This window comes from Peromyscus leucopus, chromosome 17 (genome assembly GCF_004664715.2).
Source record: "Peromyscus leucopus breed LL Stock chromosome 17, UCI_PerLeu_2.1, whole genome shotgun sequence".
In the NCBI taxonomy this organism is placed as follows: Eukaryota; Metazoa; Chordata; class Mammalia; order Rodentia; family Cricetidae; genus Peromyscus; species Peromyscus leucopus.
In genome coordinates this window covers 37,659,721-37,680,887 of record NC_051077.1, presented here as the reverse complement: position 1 = coordinate 37,680,887, position 21,167 = coordinate 37,659,721, and the positions used below count along the sequence as shown (strand labels likewise).

At 38.9% G+C, this 21,167-nt stretch overlaps 1 protein-coding gene across 1 annotated transcript; it reads right to left on the bottom strand.

The window, feature by feature from the left end:
- Window positions 1–5,648: 5,648 nt before the first annotated feature.
- Aga (aspartylglucosaminidase) lies at window positions 5,649–20,368 on the bottom strand. The gene is made up of 9 exons (XM_028879122.2): window positions 20,113–20,368; window positions 18,142–18,295; window positions 17,492–17,604; window positions 16,483–16,595; window positions 14,541–14,652; window positions 13,224–13,299; window positions 11,785–11,892; window positions 10,952–11,085; window positions 5,649–9,394 (listed from the first exon to the last, which is right to left on the bottom strand). Exons 1-9 carry the CDS (start codon window positions 20,237–20,239, stop codon window positions 9,294–9,296), a joined length of 1,038 nt encoding a protein of 345 aa, XP_028734955.1. The 5' UTR covers window positions 20,240–20,368; the 3' UTR covers window positions 5,649–9,293.
- Window positions 20,369–21,167: the final 799 nt, after the last annotated feature.

Below are 21,167 nucleotides of genomic sequence, written 5' to 3'. Positions count from 1 at the left end.
CATATTACACATGTGTGAACACACACACACACACACACGCACACACGCATGCACGCACGCACGCACGCACACATGCATGCATACATACATGTGCATGCACAGATAAATAAATCTTTTTTAAAAATTGAGAATTCTGTGGGTCTTCTTTTCAGTGAACTTAGCATCCCTCTCTTCTTTTTGGAATCCTGGAGCCAGCACTACTGTGCACCCTGTGTTGTGATTTCCTTCCACTCAGTGTTCTTTATGTTGTAACTCAGGTACTAAATCTCAAAGTCCAATGCACAAACAAGGAAGGAAAGGAAGCCATTACGGCTCCTCCACTGCAGGGGTCACAAACTCAAGCAACCAGGGCCCAGCACAGAATGGAAAGGTATAAAGCAGGCTTGGCAGGGTGCTGACAAACGGAGCTTGCCTCTATCCCATGAGGGCAGTTCATAGCACAGCTCCAGAGAATCCTCACCATGTGGAATGTGGCTGTAACAGCCTCACTGATCTTTCCAGTTCTCAATGAAGTTAGAAATATGTTTCTTTTTCTTTTCATTCTTTCCAAAAGATTATGTTTTAAAGAAGTTTTTATGTTCACAACAGAATAAACAAGGAGTTCCTATATACAAACTAGCCCTGACCTTAGCCATTTTTTTTTAAACCACAATGGGACATTTGCTATACCCCCCCCCCCCCACACACAAATGGTATATTTGCTACAATTTAGGAACCTTATTATCACCAAAGTCCATAGTTTATATTAGGGTTTACTTGGTGTATATCCTTTGGTTTTTCATAAATGAATAATGGTCAATATCTATCAATATAACAACAATGAATTAAACAGTTTCTCTACAGGAAAATTCTTCAGTGTTCTAAGGGTCCGACCTCCTTCATGAACTCTGGGAACCACAGATCTTTCAACTGTCTCCATCCTTGTTCTCAGGATATCACACAATTCAAATCATACACTATGCAATCTTTTCTTTTTTATCTTAATACATCTATTTAAGATTCATCTATTCCATGTTTGCAAGCATTCTTTTTAGAATTGAATAACCGTAGAGATGGTAAACCGTCCAGTTCCTTTCTATACTCACCTGAAAGAGAGTATCTTAGCTGTTCCGAAGTTGGGAAGATATTCATAAGATGTTCGTGTAAAAACATATGCATGTAGGTCAAACAGTGAGGGGAAACAGCAAAGAATGGGGTTGCTATATCACATTGTAAAACCATGTTTAGTTTTATAAGGTCCATCCCAATTGCTTTTCACTTTGTGTGTGCCATCCTGTACTCTCCCGAACGATACGTGAGTTTCTTCTTGCTCTACATCGTCACTAGGATTTGACGTTCTCAGTGTATGACAGTATCTCATTGTTTTCATTCAAATTCCCCCACTGCTGTCCAATGTAAAGCATCTTTCCATGCCTTGTCACCTGTATATTTTAGGTATTTACTCATTTTTAAGTCTCATTGTTCTTTGTGCAGTTTTAAGAGCTTTTAGTGTGTTGAAAAGCAGTTCATTATAAGAAATGCCTTTTGCAAATTTTGTCCTCTAACCTGTGCCTCATTCTCATTTTCTTGCTGGTATCTGTTACAGTTATTTCATGAATCCTGCTGTTGGTTTTGTATATAAAACTCATCTCCAAGCCCAAGTTCCTCTAGAGTTTCTACATGTTCTATTCTTGGTAGTTTTCAATTATACATTTAAATGTGTGATCAATTTTGAGTGACTTTTATGATGTATGGAAGTTCTGGGTCTTGATTTTGTTTTCCAAATATCTATTTTGTTCAGTAATTATTTGGTAATAAGACTTTTTTTTTTTCTTTTTCATTGTATCATCTTTGCTCTTGACTCAATGATCAGTTGTTATATAAGGTGGGTCTGTTTCTGGTCTTGTAAACAGTTTCAGTGATCAAATTGTCTGTTCTCACCCGTGCTATAATATGCTGATTACTGTGGTTTTAAATCTTAAAATTAGGTAGGTCCATTTCTCTGGTTTGGTTTTCCTCAATATTTGGTTAGCTATTTTGGTTTTTTGCTTCTCACTGCAAATTGAAGAATTAGCTTGTCAATATGTATTAAAGAACTTACTGAAAATTTGAACAGGATTGTATTAAATCTGCAAGACAAATTCAGAAGAGAAATCCTATTGACTTAATTAGGCCTATCTATGACCATAGACAATCTCACCACTTATTTATGTCCACTTTTATATCCTCCATAAAAGTCTGCAGTTTTTCTCTGACTGATCATATACATATTTTTGGTAGGTTTGTAACTAATTTTATCATTGCTTTGAATGTAATTTTAATGGGTTGGGATGAGTCATGTCCACTGGCAACTTCATTGGATAGAGAAGTGGCTAAGAGACGAAGCACATCTGTGGATGTGTCTGTGGTTGAAAGCATTTCAGAGAGTTTGTGCATAAATGTGGCCGTAACTTTTAGGGACACATCTTTATCAACATACCTTCAACATACCCTTGTTTCTCAGCTACAACTTCATGACACAAGCAGAACCCACTCCCAACTGGTACTGTTTACCAAATTGACCTTTCGAATATGTGTTCCATGACCTTGAAGTAAGCATGCCACAAATTTTATCCATCATCTTTCCTTCTTGATTTGCCTCAAATTAATCATGCTTACGAATGTACTTCTGAAATGAGCCTGTTCTGGAATATGTATAACCCTAAAACCTAAAATGCACTCCTATATGAGTTCGTTCAGTTTTCTCAAATAAAATTGTCACACTTCTGTTCAAGAAAGCATGGCTTTGGGAATCACACATTCCACAATCTGCTATTTGCTATTTATCAGCTGCGATTGCTTTGGCTTTGTAGACATTGAGATGAGAACATATTGCATTTCCTTATGAGAGAACTGACTAGGCAAGACCTACCTTGAATATGGGCAGTCTGACCCACAGGCTAGAGGCCTGCTGGAGCAAAAGGGGGACATATGGGGAAATTCATCTGGCACAGGTGTTCTCTCATGTCTTCCTGGCCACCATGATGTGAGCTTATCTGGTTCATCATACCCTCTCTGCAATTGTGGACAGAAACTCTGAAACTGAGCCAAGCAGATTTGTCTTCTATTACTTATTTCACGTTGTGATGGTTAATTCATATTGCCACCTTGGTTGGATTAGCAAGTAACTGGGGGATTTAATAACCTGTAAATAACAAGGATTAGGATAGGCCATTTGAGGATGTCTGTGAGGACATTTCCAAAGACAGCTGGGTCATGAGACACTGACATATTATTGACTGGAATAAGACCTTTATTGGTAGTAAGAAAGGAAAGTAGAAAACGAAGCCTCACCAAGGAATGAGTCAACCTGTGTCTGTTTGGGAGTTGTGTCTTCCCTGATTTATTCCTGTATTCCCTGAGTGATTTTGGTCTACCATAATATAAGCTTCTCTGCATGCTGACCCTTCCTTCCATGACAGAATGGCCCTCTGACACTGTGAACCACAATAAGTCATTTCTCTTCAAGTTGTTTTCTCAGGTATTTTGGTCACAGTGACACAAAAGGGAATTCATACAGAAAACTGCTACCAGTGAAGTGGGGTCACTGTTGTAATTAAACCTGTGTGTCTTGGGCCTTGGAGCTGGTTGCGGAAAGAATTTAGACGAGTGTGGAAAAACATGCAAGAGAAAGCCTAGAATACTATAAGGAGATCTTAATGCGATTCTGTTCAGAATGCAGAAAAGCGTAACAATCAAAGCTATGTGTGCAGCAAAGACTGTAGTTATCTGATTTCAGACAGAAAAGATTCCTGAGAGTGGAACTATAGTCTGTTTATGCTACATGTTATCAAAGGATTTCCTTACAATTTGCCCACGCTCTGAGATTTTGAGTGAAGCTGAATAGAAAAGTAAAGGACTAATTCTTCTGGTGGAATCTTGTGTGACACTCTCTGGGGGAGATACAAACAAATGTTTATATATCACAGATAGGAAATTGAAGGCGAAATACAGACACCAACATAGTCTAACTTGGTAAACCAATGAGTTTTGTTGGGGTTCCTTAGAGTAGAAATGACTCAGTACAGTGAGCAGAGCCAGTCCAAGTGTGTGATCATGTGGGATGCCAAGGCAAGGCTATACTGGTGAAAAGGAGGCCTGCAGTTTATCAGTGTTCCCAAGAAGCTTCCCAAGGAGACAAAGGACCTCGATATCTTTCCTACTGAGTTCAATTTACTATGTTCTGATCCTCCATTGCTATTCTCCTATTTCTCCCTTTCAGATTGGGAGTGTATGCCTGTGCTTTAATCAATCAATTATCAGTCAATCAACTTATTTTGTGTATTTGAGGTGGTGCCCGTGTGTGGAGTTCAGAGGACAACATGTGAGACTCAGTTCTCTTTCTCCACCATGTAGGTTGGAGAGATTGAACTCAGGCCATCAGGCTTGGTAGTAAGGGTCTTTACCAGCTGAGCACATCTGGCTGGGCCTGTGCCTAATTTTATAGGGGATGATAGTGAAGAGTTAGCCATACGTCTCAGAGGAAAGTTTGGATTTGAATTTTTGTTGTTATTAAACTGTCAGAAGTATGAGGAATCAAAACAAAACAGGATGAATTTCACATTGAGAGATGAAAACGAATCTTTTGGGGGTAAGCAGTAGATGGCTTGCTATAAAGACGTGCACTTGAGTATCAAGTTGATAAGGTATGATCTACGGTGTTTAGAAGGATTGACTAATGTAGAAGGACTGACTAATGTAGAAGACTCACCTTGCCTTTGAGCAGTATATACAGGCTGATGGCCTGGATGGAATAAAATGGGAGAAAAGTCTGCAGGGCATTCTTGAATGACACTGTTGTGTGCTATCAATCTTCGGTTCTAGGAGGTATTTGGTTGATACTTTCAGATTTTCTACAGAATTGTGCATTTCATTTGAAAGCAAGACGGCTTTTTCCTCCTTCTGTCTCATTTCTATACCATTTACTTTTCTTGTCTTTTTGTAAGTTTTGCTCTTTTGCAATGTTGAAAAGGAAAGGGGAGGCAGATGACTCAACAATTTTAAATCCTGGACTGATAGACAATATATTATATGTCCGAGGAAGGCTTTCTGTGTTCCAGAGAGTGACTTCTACATGTCCCCACTTCATTGAAGAGTGGGGAGGGATCTTGTCTGAGATTTTTATAAGGGCACTAATCCCATCCCTGAGGTTAATGTCCTTATGATTTAAGCACTCCCCAGCAGCCCCATCTCCTCATTGTCATCTTGAGTACCAGGCTCCTCAAATGGATTTGGGATGTAGGGACACGGACATCAGACTATAGCAGGAGGTGCATTATCTTTATTCCCTGAGACAATCAAATCAAGCTAATTGTCAAGTTCACATAGTTAATCACTGAAAGAGAAGAGGGCTTGAATTCAGGTAATTAGGTTCCAGAGTCTGTCTAAAGACGTGTGTGCACCTCTGCATGTGTCTAATAAACAGCATTATCTTAAAACTGTCTCTCTGGAGGGAAAATAAACCCCAATTTAATGTCTGCTGATATATGCAATGTATGTATCACTACCATGCACTACACTGCTTCAGTCTCACTGAATGAAATTGATTTTGCTTAGGTTGTCTGATATTTATTTTACTAGAATTTTGGTTTTATTTTCAGTCAGCCTTAATTACAATGAACAGAACAAGAAAAGATGAAAATGCAGATTTTATTTAGAAATGGAAAGAAGTATTTTGACATTTATGGTGCTCAAGGGTTTTGCACAAATCAGAAAGAAATGAGATCGATTACAAGCAATTAGAAGGAACTTTGCTGGCTTACATTCTTTCTAAGATCTGATTTTCTTAAAAATATTATATGTCACCATTCACATTATAGAAGTAAGATTTTAATTAGAGAAAATAAATGAGCAAACACATCTAATGTGTCACTCGGAAAGGTCACAAGTTTAAATCAAATGACCAATTCTTAATGCAGTCTCCGTGCATCGGGACCATAAATAACTTCCCTCCCTTTAACTCAGAGGCAAATAGGTTGAACATAGCAGCTCCAACTTCCATTATATCCATCCTGAATGTGGTCATTTTTTATCCTTTAAGTAGATGTGATTTTCTCAGTACTAAAATATGACTTTCTTTTTTAAAAATTGGCTGACCCTAGGTTACATAAGAAAATACATATCACAGGACACTTAGTAACCACCATTTCTATTTCTGAGGACCTCATTAACTCATCTTTTAATTGTGTAAGATAGTTGAAAATCTACTGCATATGTGACAAGTTTAACTCTCAAGAAAACAAACCAAAGCCTGGGATCTTAACCAAAAATTGACCAGCAAAATGACACAAATGCATTAATTTATTTTTTCAGAATTGCTATCCAATTAAAATAAATGTCACCAATAGATATATTCAAATGAATTTTAATTGTACTATTAAAGGTACTAAATGAGCTTAATAGGGTCCTTAGGTCTAAATTCAATCACTGAACATAAGAACTGACAACATTTGAAAACAAAGTTCAACTACTTAAAATTATGGGATTTGAAAGTATATTGCAAAATTATGGGCCTTGAAAGCATATTTATTGGGCATAAAATATCAACTAAAATATATTGTACCTATGATTTACCCTCTAAAGTCAAAAGGAATCACTTGAGTGTTGATATTGAAAATAGATGTTTTGATATTTTTGTACACACAGTACAAATGTATATTTCTAATTAAAGTCAGTACAATAAGTCAAGCTCTACTAAGAATATTTTGAAAAAGGAGGAAATGTGAATTACATGAAATATCTAATATTTAGTATAAAGTATTGTATCACCTGTTAAAACTTGTATTAATTACTATCTGAATATTTTATTTAGTTACCATTTAGATAATTTAGATGGGTTTCATAAATAAGGGATATCTTCATTATCTCCTAACTCTTCTCAACCTAAGTTAGTCAAAACTAACAATCTCACCCACAAACAAATCAGCCCGTCACACTATTCTCAAAGCTGACAGAACCATGGAAGACATGTCAGAGACAAAAGGTTTGCTTGCCACCCCACTGTGTGGTTTTAGAGTATAAAAAGAGATACATATAGGACCTGGGACGGAGGTGTTTGGGGGACTAGCCTGGCTTCGGTCCACTAGGGCACCTCCTCTCTTTCACTCTCACTGATGGCAGAGTGCTTATTCCAGAAAGATTCTCACATCACTAAGTGTCACACGTCAACAGTCTTAGGGAATCTCAATCTTTGATTACGGTCTGCAAACACACTCACCTGCCGTTTGCTTCACAGAGAAACAGTATGGTATTAGACAGCACACGAAGATGCTGCTCACAGGAGGGGATATCTGTCTTGTAAAATTTTTGCTCTAGAAACATCCTTGAACACAGTTCCTGAATGCATACATGGCAGTTATGCAAGTCCAAATGTCAGGAATCACAGGATATAGGCGTATGGGCTTCTTTGAAAAAATATGAAAGATTCCTTAGGAAAATATCATCTGCAACTGCCCCAATAATTTAAAAACTTTTTTACTCAATTTTTTTTATCAGCACCTTTCTAGTCTAACCAGGAAAAAAATTCATTTTGAGGTTTTAAATATTCTTATTATTTTAGTAATGTCCACAAACTCCTTAACAGATTGGTGTATTTTATGTATTAGTCAGGATAGTCTATACTGGATCATAATTTATGTCCACGGGGTACTGTCACGGATGTCTGCTCATTACAGTTTTCAAGGACACAGGTAGCTGAGAGCAGCAATCAGTATGTTGTCATGCTTGACAAAATATGAAAGAATCTAGGAAGGTCTCACATTCCAAATTCACTTAAAACTCATTGCCAGAACCAGTTACTCGCTTGTAGCAAATCAGAAAGAACAAGAGCAAAAGCAGATGAGCAGGGGAAGTGGAGCTGGCCATGTGTTCTGCACAGGATTCCTGGGGACCAGCTTATACTGGGCTAGCAGAAATGAAATCAACCTATAAGGAGTCTTTAGTGAAATAGTCAGAGGAAATTATTCCAATGTGAGGCAATGCAAAGAAATGAAGAATGTGAAATTATCAAAAGTTTTATGACAGAGTGGGGTCTATAGTTTTCTCGTTGCCTACTGTGTTGGACATATAAAACACCTGAGTAGAGCTCACCTGAATCCTCTGGGGAAATAATCTAGGTATTTCCCTTTTCTGTCATCAAACACTTCCTTTATTAAAGTACTGTTACTAAACTGGGTTAAAATTATTTAGTATTTCATGTAGTTCAAGCATTGTTATTCAACTGGGATCAAACTGAAGTCCAGCAAACTCTGCGCTGGTAGAGGGGATTTTGAAAGTGGCTTCCTGAATAATTGTGATAGGCAGGCTGGCCTGAGGACGGTTAACACGGATTACTCATTCTCAACAGGTAACAAATAGTAAACAGCAAGTTATGTATATTAAAAAACAAAACAGTACTATGGTTTGACAACAATATAAAACATTCATCTTATTAATGACTATAGATTAAAGCAATGATTTTGGAGTACATAATAATCTTGAGAAATTAAGACATATGGTGTCTCTGCACTCGTCAGTGGACAGCTGATATGGAAATCTGGAAGGCAATGCTAAGCCAGAGCACACACTTTTTGACATTTTCCATCTGCAACTGCTACCTCAGCACAAGAGATTAGTAAAATTACAAAAAAGAATCCCCTAAGTGAAATGACCAAGACTGAATATGAGTTGCCTGAAGATCAGAGATTCCTAAGGATTAATAACATTCACCTACTGAGTGATCCATCAAAGAGAAATCCAAAGAAAACCAACGAAAACCCATCAGCTTTTCATAATGCACAGAATCAAAACCATACATTTTAATAGCATTATTCTTGCTTTGATCTATTAGTTACAACCCAATGGTCAGTGGTGAGGGACAAATCACTGTAACTTCGGAAATTCAATCAGGTCTAATCTGCTGAGATAGTGGTACTGTCCCCTGAATCTAGCATGCTTGTGTATTCTGATCTTGTGTATCTGCAAATACAGATACTGTATTTACTATGGCATTTGAAAATAAATCCCGAGTGCAGACAGTTCTTGCCACATTGATTAGAAATTCAAATATCACTTTAAACTTAAAAACATACATCATATATATGCATATTCACTCTCAAGTGGGAAACAGACCTTAAAAAAAATGTAGATATAGAAATGTGACTGTAATGTACTTTATTTTTGCACTTAACTTACACATAAACTTGAAAGAAATGAAGACCACTACATGATGTCAGTAAGCAACTTTCCTGCCTTCGTTTCGTTCCTCTTTAAATTCACATGCTGACAGACAAGACAGATTAGAGGCAGTCTACTTTTTCTTCAGTTGACTGACTTCGTAGAGGATTATAAACCATGAAACTAAATTGAGTAAATGTTGGAAGTTTGTTGCAAGCAGCACCTGGAGCCCAAAAAAGAGACAGTTAAGGGTTGCTGGAGGCGTGTACTCAGAACCAATAAAGCAAGCACTTGCCTAGGCATTGGCTGGTTCATACCTATGTCCACATAATATATGCACATATATAATCCACATGTTGCCCTTCATAGTGGTAGGTAACGATCATAGAGGAGGAGGAGGATAAGGTGGTAATAAAGCCTTTAAAAACCTTATTTTATATGTACAAGTATTTGCCTGCATGTATGTGCCTTGTGTCAAGGAGGTCAGAGAAGGCAGACACCCTGAAACTGGAGTACAGATGGCTGTGAGCCACCTTGTGGGTGATGGGAACAGAACATGGGACCTATGCAAAAAGAATTGAGCCATTTCTCCAGCCCTTAACCCACCCTCTTGAACATCAGACAACTAGCTAATTCCCCCCCCCCCACACACACACCAAATACACTTGCTGTCACTCTGTTGTTTTGTTGTTTCAACCCTTTCTTAGAGGAAATGATCACAATTTTTATTTCCCTATTAGCAACTAGAACATTCTCTTCTCTATAAACCCTTCCTACGGAGGACTTCCTTTCCTCCCTGCTCTTTCACTCTTGGAGAAAGCAAGAAGAGTTATTTGTCAACATGCTTTTGTCTGAGTTGAGTTTCTGTTCTACACCTGCAGGGGGAGAGGTCCTTCTGCTATGTCTTTATTAGGAAATAGTCAAATTTTAATTCATATAGTAAGATAATTAGTATCTTCCCACTCTGTTAAATGTAAATTTGGGCCTTCTCTGGCTTATCTGTTAAGAGGGAATCATTAAATTGCCTTATTTCATACCTAAAGCAACCCCCATAACTTTGTTTGACTTTTATGTCTCAGAACTTAAAAAAGAATACGGAATTCTTCAAACAAGCTTTTCAAATACAAAAGTGTGGGAAGTAAAAGATCAAAGAACAGCAACAAACAGTCTAGCCTAATAAGCTCTATTGATTGGTAAGCTGTACATATTCTCTATCTGAAAGCTCAGTGATGAGAATCTGTGGTGGTTGACCTGAAACGCTTTGCAGCTGTGATTGGCTTACAAAGAGAGCAAACAGAAGACAGGCCAAGCACCACCACAATAATTCTGCTGGCCTGGCTGGCTTACTCACTAGTGAAAGTTTTTGTTCTTCAGAGCCAAGAGGATCGAAATGACTGAAATGTTTTAATGACCGAGAAAGAAGTAAGGGAGATTAACTTGTCTCCACCATCTCTAATCAGTAAAAGCATTTTACTAAATTAGCCTGTCAACACATGCTCCAGCCAAAACTAAACTTTTAGGATAGATGCAAAAGAAAGGAACTGATAGCCCCAAAGTAGACCATGACTACCAGACTACCAGCCGTCAAACAAAATAGGGTTTTAAGTATATACTTTAACACTTGACAGGCAGTGACAGCTCATCATTGACATTCACCCAGAATGTATTTTACAGACTCCCTTTTCGATAGAACACAGCATATTACGTGCTCATGTATTTAGAGTGTGTCTTTTATAATTACTAATAAATTCACACAAATAAAAACACAGATCTAACTCACCATAACTTCCCGTCACATTGGCACATATAACAGCCCCAAGGAATCCTGGATAATGTCTCCGAATTCTTGAAATCACTTTTTGGCAAGCTACGGTGGGATCAACTCCTTTTCTCATATATTCTACAGCTTGGTAGCTAATTTAAACAGAGGTGACAGCTTAATATCAGAGAACAGAATAAACACTAACTCGGCATTAGGCTAAGCTGATGTCAGAAAATCTCAAACGACCATACTGTCACATTTAACATAACACCTATGAATGAACACAAGTCAGTAATTCCTGTCACAGCCTTAACATCAGGGCAAGCAAACCCTGCGACAATGTCATCTATTCAACTCATCCACCATTAATTCCACAGGAAGACTATTATTGTGGGCTTTGGCTGAATAACTGTCACTTTAGTAATAACAGCCAGAAGTCACAAATAGAGGTTGTATTTGCATGAGGAAAGAAGCTACACTCTCAGGAGAAAATACTGCACATGTGCAAAACACACAGTGGTAGTTGTTAACTGACCACAACTGGCTACACTTTCTACTTTTCTCAGTCACTTCACTATGACCTTGCATCAGTTAATTAAACAGATCAAAAGCATTCTTCTCTGGGAAGCTCAGTGAGACACATTTCATTTCCCCAGGTAATGATGACTCAAGTGAATGATCACAAACTCCCTGGCCCAACAACAGCTCAACAACCCAAAAACCTCACCTCCAGTTTCACGAAAGTCTCCCATACACACAAATTTGGATAACACAGTACACATATAAGCTATGCCTGACACTGCCTGCTTCTTCTAAGGACCTCTAAAATGTACAGAGGTAGGAAGTCACACCTGGGCAGAAAGCGGAGTAGTATGTCGCCGTCCCCTGTGGCTGCAGCGGCCCCAGCCTTGTCGTGAGCATAGGCCCCAGCTCCCGGTATTGGTGAATCTCCTACACGACTTTGTGAGTAGAGAACGTAAAAATTGAGAAGAGGAAACCAAATGTAAACTTCACTGTGTTACCAACTTTTTCGAAATTAGGGGCTGTTTCCACACTGCCCCTGGTTACTGTTTTAAGTAAATTCTTCACTAGACTGCATTTTTGTTTGTTTTTCAATTACAGTTTTCAAACAGCTATGATAATTATATGACTTGTATTTTTGATAGATGTGCAGTGTAATCAAACTGAATTAATAGAAACAGACTAAAATATTGGTTTTTCTGATAGTAGAGAGAGGGTAGTTGGAGAGATTTTTGGCTGGCAGAAAAAGAAAAGGAATTTTAATTAAAACTAGAGGGTTAACTTCTAGAGATCTGCTGTACACATGTACACATTTAATAATAATATATTTTATTTGTAAACCCCACTAAGAGTATAGATTTTAAAAACATGTGAGATAATGCATAAGTCAAATAGCTTGGTTTAACTATTTCACGTGTTTAAATATATGAAAATATCATGCAGTACTCCAAAAACAACACACACTTTTACTTATCAATTAAAACTGTAAGCGGAAAAACTTGTCATCAGTTTGTCATATCAGATCACACAGCTTTACAGTGACGGCTCTATTACACCTTTCTCAATTTCTGCAATACTTCAACAGTTCTCAATGACTTCCTTACACTGCTTCCTATGTAAGGAGCCAAACTTGTTACCAGTTTCCCCTTTTAGTCAACCCACTTAATGCCTTTCTTCCACTTAAAACACAGAAAACACCCACAAACCTACAACGCCTCAAACTTACCCCTTGAAATCTTGCTTGGGTTACTTGTAGTCTTAAATCATCACAACTGCCACAGACTGCTCTGCACACACTGAGCATACACATACCAGCACATGGGAACACAGACATGCGCGCGCACACACACACACACACACACACACACACACACACACACACACTCACACACTCACACACTCACTCACTCACTCCACCTCCTGTCAGCCAGCAGAAGCCCTCAACCTGAAGTGCCCCTACTTGTATAGTCTTGTGCCATGGGCTGCATGCTGCATGTCCCCCTTCCGTGCTGTGCTGTGTACTCAGGTCCCAGTCTCCACCCCCACTTCTGCCATCACTACTCAGGTTACAGATTAACCCCTGGCCCTCCAGAACTCGGAAGCATGTGCTTACTTTGGCCATTTGCACATGGATGGTAACATGCTTTCTGTCACATTTACCTGGGAGGGAAGGGTTTCAGTTTATAGTTGGTACCCTGCACAAGCCCTGGCATATACTGCTTTACATTTGATACATATTTGAGAAATCTGTTCTTGGTGAAACACTAACCCAGGAATTTTGAATTTTATACCATTTGTAGATGTGCCTGCAGCAGTACTTCCCTCCTTATGGATTACAACCATGCCTAAAGGTGGGAAAAAAAAAAGTCAGTACCCAACACTTCCCTTAAATATAGCCAGATAATGGATCCGCTAATGACTGCTGTAGTTTAACAGATTGCGTCCCCTCTAAGATGCATCTTCAGGAAGTAATGGATTTGGGAGGGGACCACAGGTAGGTGGGATGGTTGTTAGGGCAACACCCTAATGAGTGATTAATACAAGCGACCAAGAAAACAAGATATGCCACCTGTGACCCAGGAAATGGGACCTCGACAGACGGGGAATCTGCCAGTGTCTACATCTCAGATTTTTCCATATGTAAAACAGTGAGAAATAAATTTCTGTTGTTTGTAAACCATCAATGGTACTGTGTTTTTACATACCGACTTCATTAAGAAAATATAGTATGTCCTCTCATTAATTACAGATAGAAGAAAAGAAAAATTAAGAATACTGAAAACTGTATCAGTGGTATTATATTATGTTAATGATTTGGTTCCATAGTACCATTGAACATTTAAAAAAAAAAAAACACAAACAAAAAACTCCCTCATATTCTTACTCTTCAAATCTACCAGGTTTCAGTACCTTTTCAAAGGCAATTCCCCCCAAAATCATTCATTTTGATTATAAGAACTTGTCAATATTATAGCTTAGAAAAATTATTACAAGTCATTATATATATATATATATATATATATATATATATATATATATATATATATATAGCAAATTACATAAAATAACCAAAGCATTAAATACTAACAATTTGATAATCTACATGTTAATAGTCACTGAATATTTGGTGTCTTGTATAAGAAATTACAAAACTGGCCAGGCGGTGGTGGTGCACGCCTTTAATCCCATCACTCGGGGGGCAGAGGCAGGCAGATCTCTGTGAGTTCGAGGCCAGCATGGTCTACAGAGCAAGATTCAGGAAAGGCGCAAAGCTACACAGAGAAACCCTGTCTCGAAAAACAAAAAACAAAAAAGAAAAAGAAATTACAAAACTGTATTTAGATTCTAAGACAAAATTGTATATATATATATGAAATTTGAATTTGTATGTGTTTAAGCTAATTATATATGTATATATGTACGTGTATATATAGTGAGAGAAAATTACATGTAAGAAGGGGTTATTTACTTAGCGTTTAAAATAATGAAAGCTAGCTAACTTCTGGTACATGAATAAAAAATGAATATGAGCTGTAGAAGGTCATTAACTAAAATAATTGATAAAATTGTATAAAAAGTGAATTACCGATAGTATCATGACCATGGACATCCACTTCTTTGTAGAGAAAATTACCCTGAGCCCCATTACCAGATGGTTTGTAGGGTCCACAGTATTTTGAAGGATCTGGTGTTACTTTCTGTAAACAAGATTCAAGTTTTTTGGTTAAAAACAGGTGTTTTAGGAAATGGCAAATAATTGTGTAAAATTGTTAATCACTGGTAGGAAACAAAAAAGACCCAGTAACTCAGAGCTCAAAAGTTAGCTTAATCTTATGTGAACACTGAAGATTCTCAAAATTGCGTGATCTAAATTAATAGATACATGCCAAAGAATAAGTCAATGAATGCCATCTTTATACACATACAATCCTCATAATAATGGCAGACATAAAGATTTCCTATTAATTATATATTAATCTCAAAGGAACAAATACCCAGCCTGACCTTTACCCATCACAATATGGTTCCCAGATAACAAATTCTGAGATTTCAAGTAGAATCTGTTTTAAAAGAATGTTTATCTTTAATCTAGGTTTATAAGGTATCCAACTTTGACAGAGACGTGACATTGTCAGCTACAACATTCACACCCAAGAATTGCTCACTCAAGTTATAATACAACAAAACAAAACAATGCTGCCCCAAACGTCATGTTCTAAGTATTTTATGAGTTTGCATTGGGTATCACTCATCTTCAACTCTTTTCAGTTTCATGGAGCCTGCAAGCCATGGATTGGACCCCTCTGGCTGCAGCCATTCTAGAAGCAGTTTAAGATTCCTTTAAATATTAAAAGTACAGGAATATACCAATAAATTTAGGCTGTCTGAACAGATTGGTATTAAGCTAAGAACTTACTTAGTACAGGTTGAGTACGCCTTATCTGAAAGGTTTAGGACCAGAAGTACTTTGGATTTTTTCCAGATTTTGGAATTGTTATACATTCATGAGATATCTCATGAATAGACTGAAGTCTAAACACAAAATTCATCTATGTTTTATGTCTATCTATGATTAATCTAAAGATAACAGCATAGACTTTCAGTTGCATTTGCAGTTTGAAGTAGCATGGCCTTTCAAACTTGTACTGTGGCATAATGTTGGTGCTGAAAGTGCTTTGGACTTCAGATTTTTAGTTTAGGGATGTTCATTCTACTTATACCTTATTAACATTAGTGCACAAGGTTCAAGTTCAGCTGTTTTATGAAGAATTAGATCTAAGGAAGAAACAGATTAGAGGCTAAGATGTTCCAGAAAAGGAATCTGTATGGCAAAATCTGCTATGGAACAATCTTTGTACACTGTAAATATGTATTACTCTCATTGATTAATAAAAACCTGACTGGCCTATTGCTGGGTAGGTAAGATTGGGCGGGACAGTCAGACTAAAAGAATTCTGGGAAGAAGGACAGAGTCAGAGGAGATGCCAGGAGATGCCAACAAATTCAGAGGAAGCAGGACATGTAGAATATGGGGTAACAAGCCATAAGCCACACGGCAGAGGGTAGATAAGAAATATGGGTTAATTTAAAATCTAAGAGTGAGCTAGTAACAAGCCTAAGCTATCAGCCGATCATTTACAATTAATAATAAATCTTCTTGTGGTTATTTGGGAGTGCTGCCACTACAGGAAAACTCCACCTTACAAAAATCAAACTGATTTATGCTAAAATTCTTAGTAAAAAAAATTGATCCCATGAGTACAAACTGGACACCTAACTGGTTAAGTCTTCTAGTCACATTATGAGCAACATACTGCACAGACTTCACATGGATAATATCTAACAAATATTTTAGACTTTGGATTTTGTTCCACGAAGATGCAAGTGAAACAACATTGATGGTGTTCCTTCCATTCTTCACAGCATACCTTCAATTTACAAATTACTGCCAGAGGGCAGAAGTCATTAACCCCAGGGATCATTCAGCATTTTCAATTTACTTTTTAAAGTTGAATTTGCATACATACTCTCCAATAATTAGGCTGGCAATTCCCAGCAAGCCAATCTGAATACATGGCTTCCGAGGCACTGGTAGATAAATTCTCACTGGTAAACCCCATACTTTCAGCAAACTTGGTGGCTAGAGATCAAAGAGAACAGTGTAAGCCCAAGCATTTTTTTTTTTTCTAAGCAAAATCATGTACTGGAGGCATTCTGCGTCAGCTGTCTCTCACATGGGGTATGGAAAGACATCTGAGGAGGGTGGCACACAAGGCTTTTAAAGGAATTTTTGGACTAAATAGTTTTGAGGGAGTCATTTCTGGATTTGCAGCTTCCCTTTGTCCTTTCTATCACTGATCTCTTGGAGACCTTCGGGCTGTGTGCACATTTCTATTCCTGCCTCTCTTCCACGTCTCCCGCTTCTACTCTGCAGAAATTGTGCCTTTCACAGCACACAACAGAATTCTACTGCTCTAATGAGTGTGCAAAGAACCAAATAGACAAATCGATTCAAAAGATCAAGACACATGCCTCTCAGAGAGTCTGCAATTCTATTTCAAGCCTATTAAGGTTGCTTCATAAATATAGCATTTATATATATTCATATATATTATATATTTAATCATAGGCAGCTTTACAACCTCTTGCAATGGAACTTGGAAGGGACTCAAGTGACACTGTCACAGGAATCTCCTTCCGGCACTACTGTCTCAGATAAGCAGTGGCCTGCTGGGTCTTATACCTGTAGAAATGCAATGTACAGAGAAAACCAACGGTGAACCCTGTTTCAGTGGTAGAAATCACCCATCAACAGATACCAATGTATTGCTTAAAATACAGTCTTAACGACAAAGCAAGATTTAGAAGTAGCCTATCCAGTCAACCAGGAATGAACTAAAACATAATAATTGTAATTTGGAACTTGGGTCTCCTTTACTTCACACTGAGATCTTTTTTTTTTTTTTTTTTTTTTTTTTTTTACAGTGAGTATAAACAAAAAGACTACAAGAACATTTCAGTAGTTTGAAAAAATACCTGACTCCCCTATTAAAAGTGTGTGTGTTGTGTGCTCCAGGACTTTCCGGGCCACTCCAATTGCATTTTTAATTCTTCGGAGGCCTCCTACTGCTCCCACATCCATAGTAGTGCTGGAAGGCAACAATGCAGGAAGATTTACGAAGGCATTTTCTGTTGCTACTTGAAGAGAAAAACTGCATTTCTCTAAGCAGCAATATGGTGAAGGCTCAACTCCATCTTACCACAGAAGTGAAAACAACCCGTAAAGTTCACGGATTCCCACAGACAAAATTAAAGAACAGAAACTCAATTGACCAAATAGCTCAACACCTTATTTTAAACATGGCTTTTAAAAGAGGCCTTTAGGCTCCAGGTCACTGAAAGCACATTTTCAGGTGGCAGGTGAATTACTGGGTCGGAAGCATAGTTTTGTATTTGGGGGTTCTCTTCAGTCAAAGCTACTTAACCATTTACTTTGCTGTGATAATCTAATCTAAGGATGACCTTTTTTTTTGGTTAACTCTCTGTGTTTAGAAAAGACAAGCACTATAAACAAGGAGTAGCCACACTTAATGCATCTTTCCACCTTGCTCTCGGCAGACTACAATTCTCAGTATCAGCCAACCGGACATGAAAGTGCAAAGACAAGTCCTGAAGAGCATCCTTACCCATCCATGATCATCGCATCCAGGGTGGTTTCCCCACGTTCATTGGGACTTCCTCCAAAGCCTACAGTGCCATCACACTGCTCCATCTCACACTTAGCACAGCCACTCTCAACTGCATCCAGGGCAGAACCTCCAGATGCTAATGTCCGCCATGCTGTTAAATTCCAATAGCGCTTATTTATATTCATATAGTTTTCAACATGAAATGCAACAAGCCAAGAACATTTCGAAGCCTATTTAAGTTTTTTTTCCTTAACATTTATACGGCTAAGCTGAAATTTTAATAGGTTATTTTATCAAATGGTAAGGAAATTAGAATGATACAGACAAAATTATATCAATAGTGACTATAAAGAATTCAAAGACCTTAGTGAAAAGTGAATATTTAAAAAACTTATCAGTATCTGTTTCTTCTGTGTAACAAATAAGTCATCTTTAAGAGGGATAGCTGAAACTATTTGAGGACAGTTGAACTGAAAAGTATTTTTCAATTACAGCCTTAAAAGTTCATTACTTTCTTTTGTGAGATAGGGTCTTGTTATGTAGCCCAAGCCCAACTGAAAATCTATGCACAGCCTAAGCATGTCTAGAAGTCTGGATCTTCCTACCACAGCTTCTGGAGAGCTGGGAAGAGGGACAGCCATGTGTCACTCATTAGATTACTAAAATATGCATAACTAATAGTACACTGGTAACACTTATCACAGCAAGTTTCAGCATAATATCGCAACAGCAAAGAACATCACATGGGCTAATCTCATCTTCATGAAGCTTTTGAGATAATATTTTATTCTTTTTTTTTTTTTTTTTCGAGACAGGGTTTCTCTGTGTAGCTTTTCGCCTTTCCTGGAACTCACTTGGTAGCCCAGGCTGGCCTTGAACTCACAGAGATCCGCCTGGCTCTGCTTCCCGAGTGCTGGGATTAAAGGCGTGCACCACCACCACCACCACCACCACCACCACCACCACCACCACCCGGCTGAGATCATATTTTAATTATAATTATCGTTTAAGAAAAATGGACAGATGTAAAGTAATTCACTCAAGGCCACACTGTATTTCAGAGGCTGCCCAGTTTCAAAAGCTGTCACTTTCTCGAATGTGGCCAATTTTTTTTCCCTGATGTTCTGTGGACATCCACGCATTTAGTGGATATGTCTTGAAGGGTAGATGTTTTACTTATAATTCTTTGAAGGTTTTACAAATGCCCCTGTTCAACACTGGCAACTTAAGTACTGAATAACTGTCCCTGCACATGATGCTGGACTTCCTTTGTTCAGTATTTATTTGTTTATATACTACACTAAATGTCTCTTTTTCAGTCTGATTTCTCACTCTCTGATTTCTACGCATCTCCTACAACATACACATTTTCCTGCACTGAAATCTGTAACCAACTGTGCCCACAGACATTTACTATGAGAGCAGTCTCAAATGTGACAGGGTTGGGAGCCGTAGAGGGCAGCCCTAAGAAACTCTAAGGATAACTTTAATGCATAACCAAACCTGGAAGGTACCATTCTAAGTGACAAGCACGGATCAAATATGTGTTTGTGTGTGTTCATAGGAAACTATCAATTGTTTCCTAAAGTGGAATCCAGAGGACACTGGGAGAAAGAGGAGGCATTCACAGGGAGTGGAGTGTGGGAGACAGAAATCATCATGGCATCTTAGGAGGCAGGGGACACGGGAGCAAGCTGGCCCAAAGGTTAGAGGTCAGTCAACATGGTGCGGGGAGCTATAAATACCCCCGATCTAAAATGCAGCAGTGGCAGCGAGGACGGAGCAGGGGGCAGATGTCAAAGCGGAGGCAGGCAGCCGACCCGGAAGGAGGCCCGGCCTTCTGCAGGCTCCGGCCTTCTGCAGCTGGCTCGCTCTCCGCCAGGCCGCCGCAGGGCCGGGCGAGCGCAGCTTCCCGCCGCCGAGGAGCTCCCACGGGGCAGCCCCCCACCCCGGGCGGCCGCTCCGCACCTGCTTCGGTAGCATTCTTAAAAGCCCAAGTGTTGACGACCAGGGGCAGGAGACTGGAGCCCTGCGCCAGGGGGATGCCCAGGACGAGCGGCAGGAGAAGAAGAGGCAGTTTCGACTTCCGCGCCATAGCCGAAGGCCCAGTGGAGCGGCGCGAGAAAAGTCCCAGCCAAGCCGCGCGGCCTCCGCTGGCCAGCGCGAGAAAGGTCCCGGCCAGCTCAGACTCGCCAAACTCGGGATTCTCTTTAATCTCCTTTGCAATTCCCTCAACTCTCGCGAGATGAGGTCTTCTGCTGGCCCCTGGAGGAATTTTTTTTTTTTTCTTTTTTTAAAGTCTGGTGCTGTGGTTCTGTATTGGTCAGCTCAGTGCAGCTCTTGTTGTTAGTTAGTTAGTTAGTTAGTTAGTTAGTTAGTTAGTTAGTTAGTTAGTTAGTTAGTTGGTTGGTTGGTTGGTTGGTTAGCTGGTTAGTCAGCTCAGTGCAACTCTTTTAGTTAGTTAGTTGGTTGGTTAGTTGGTTAGTTGGTCAGCTCAGTGCAGCTCTTTTAGTTAGTTGGTTGGTTGTTTAGTTGTTAGTTGGTTGGTTTGTTGGTTTGTTAGTTGCTTGTTAGTTAGTTAGTGTCTTTTTGTGTTGAGGCGCTGTTTCAGTACTTTACTAAGTATACCGCTTAGCCGACATTTAAAGATAGAGTGACCTCTTTGAAAATGAGCATGGAATTATACAACCCCGAGTGGCACGCCACTTAGGAACCTCAGATAGCCGATAGATACTGTTTTGACTTTTCCGTATTTGCCAACGTAAATGCAAATTAAAGGTAGAAAGTCGGACTGACCTGGTTCGTACCCTGGACTTGCTCAAAAATTTAGTAACAGTTGCTGAATATAGGCGAAGTGCTTTCGCTGAGGACCAGATTCGTTTGAGGTGTGTTGGACACATACTTCCCATCATTTCTTCACCACAGCTTTTTGTAGGACGTCCTTTCTTCACCCTGAGCTGGAAGGAAAGGACGTGCTGGGCAAATGGGAACATACCCTTTACATTGCCCACTGAAGTGCGCAG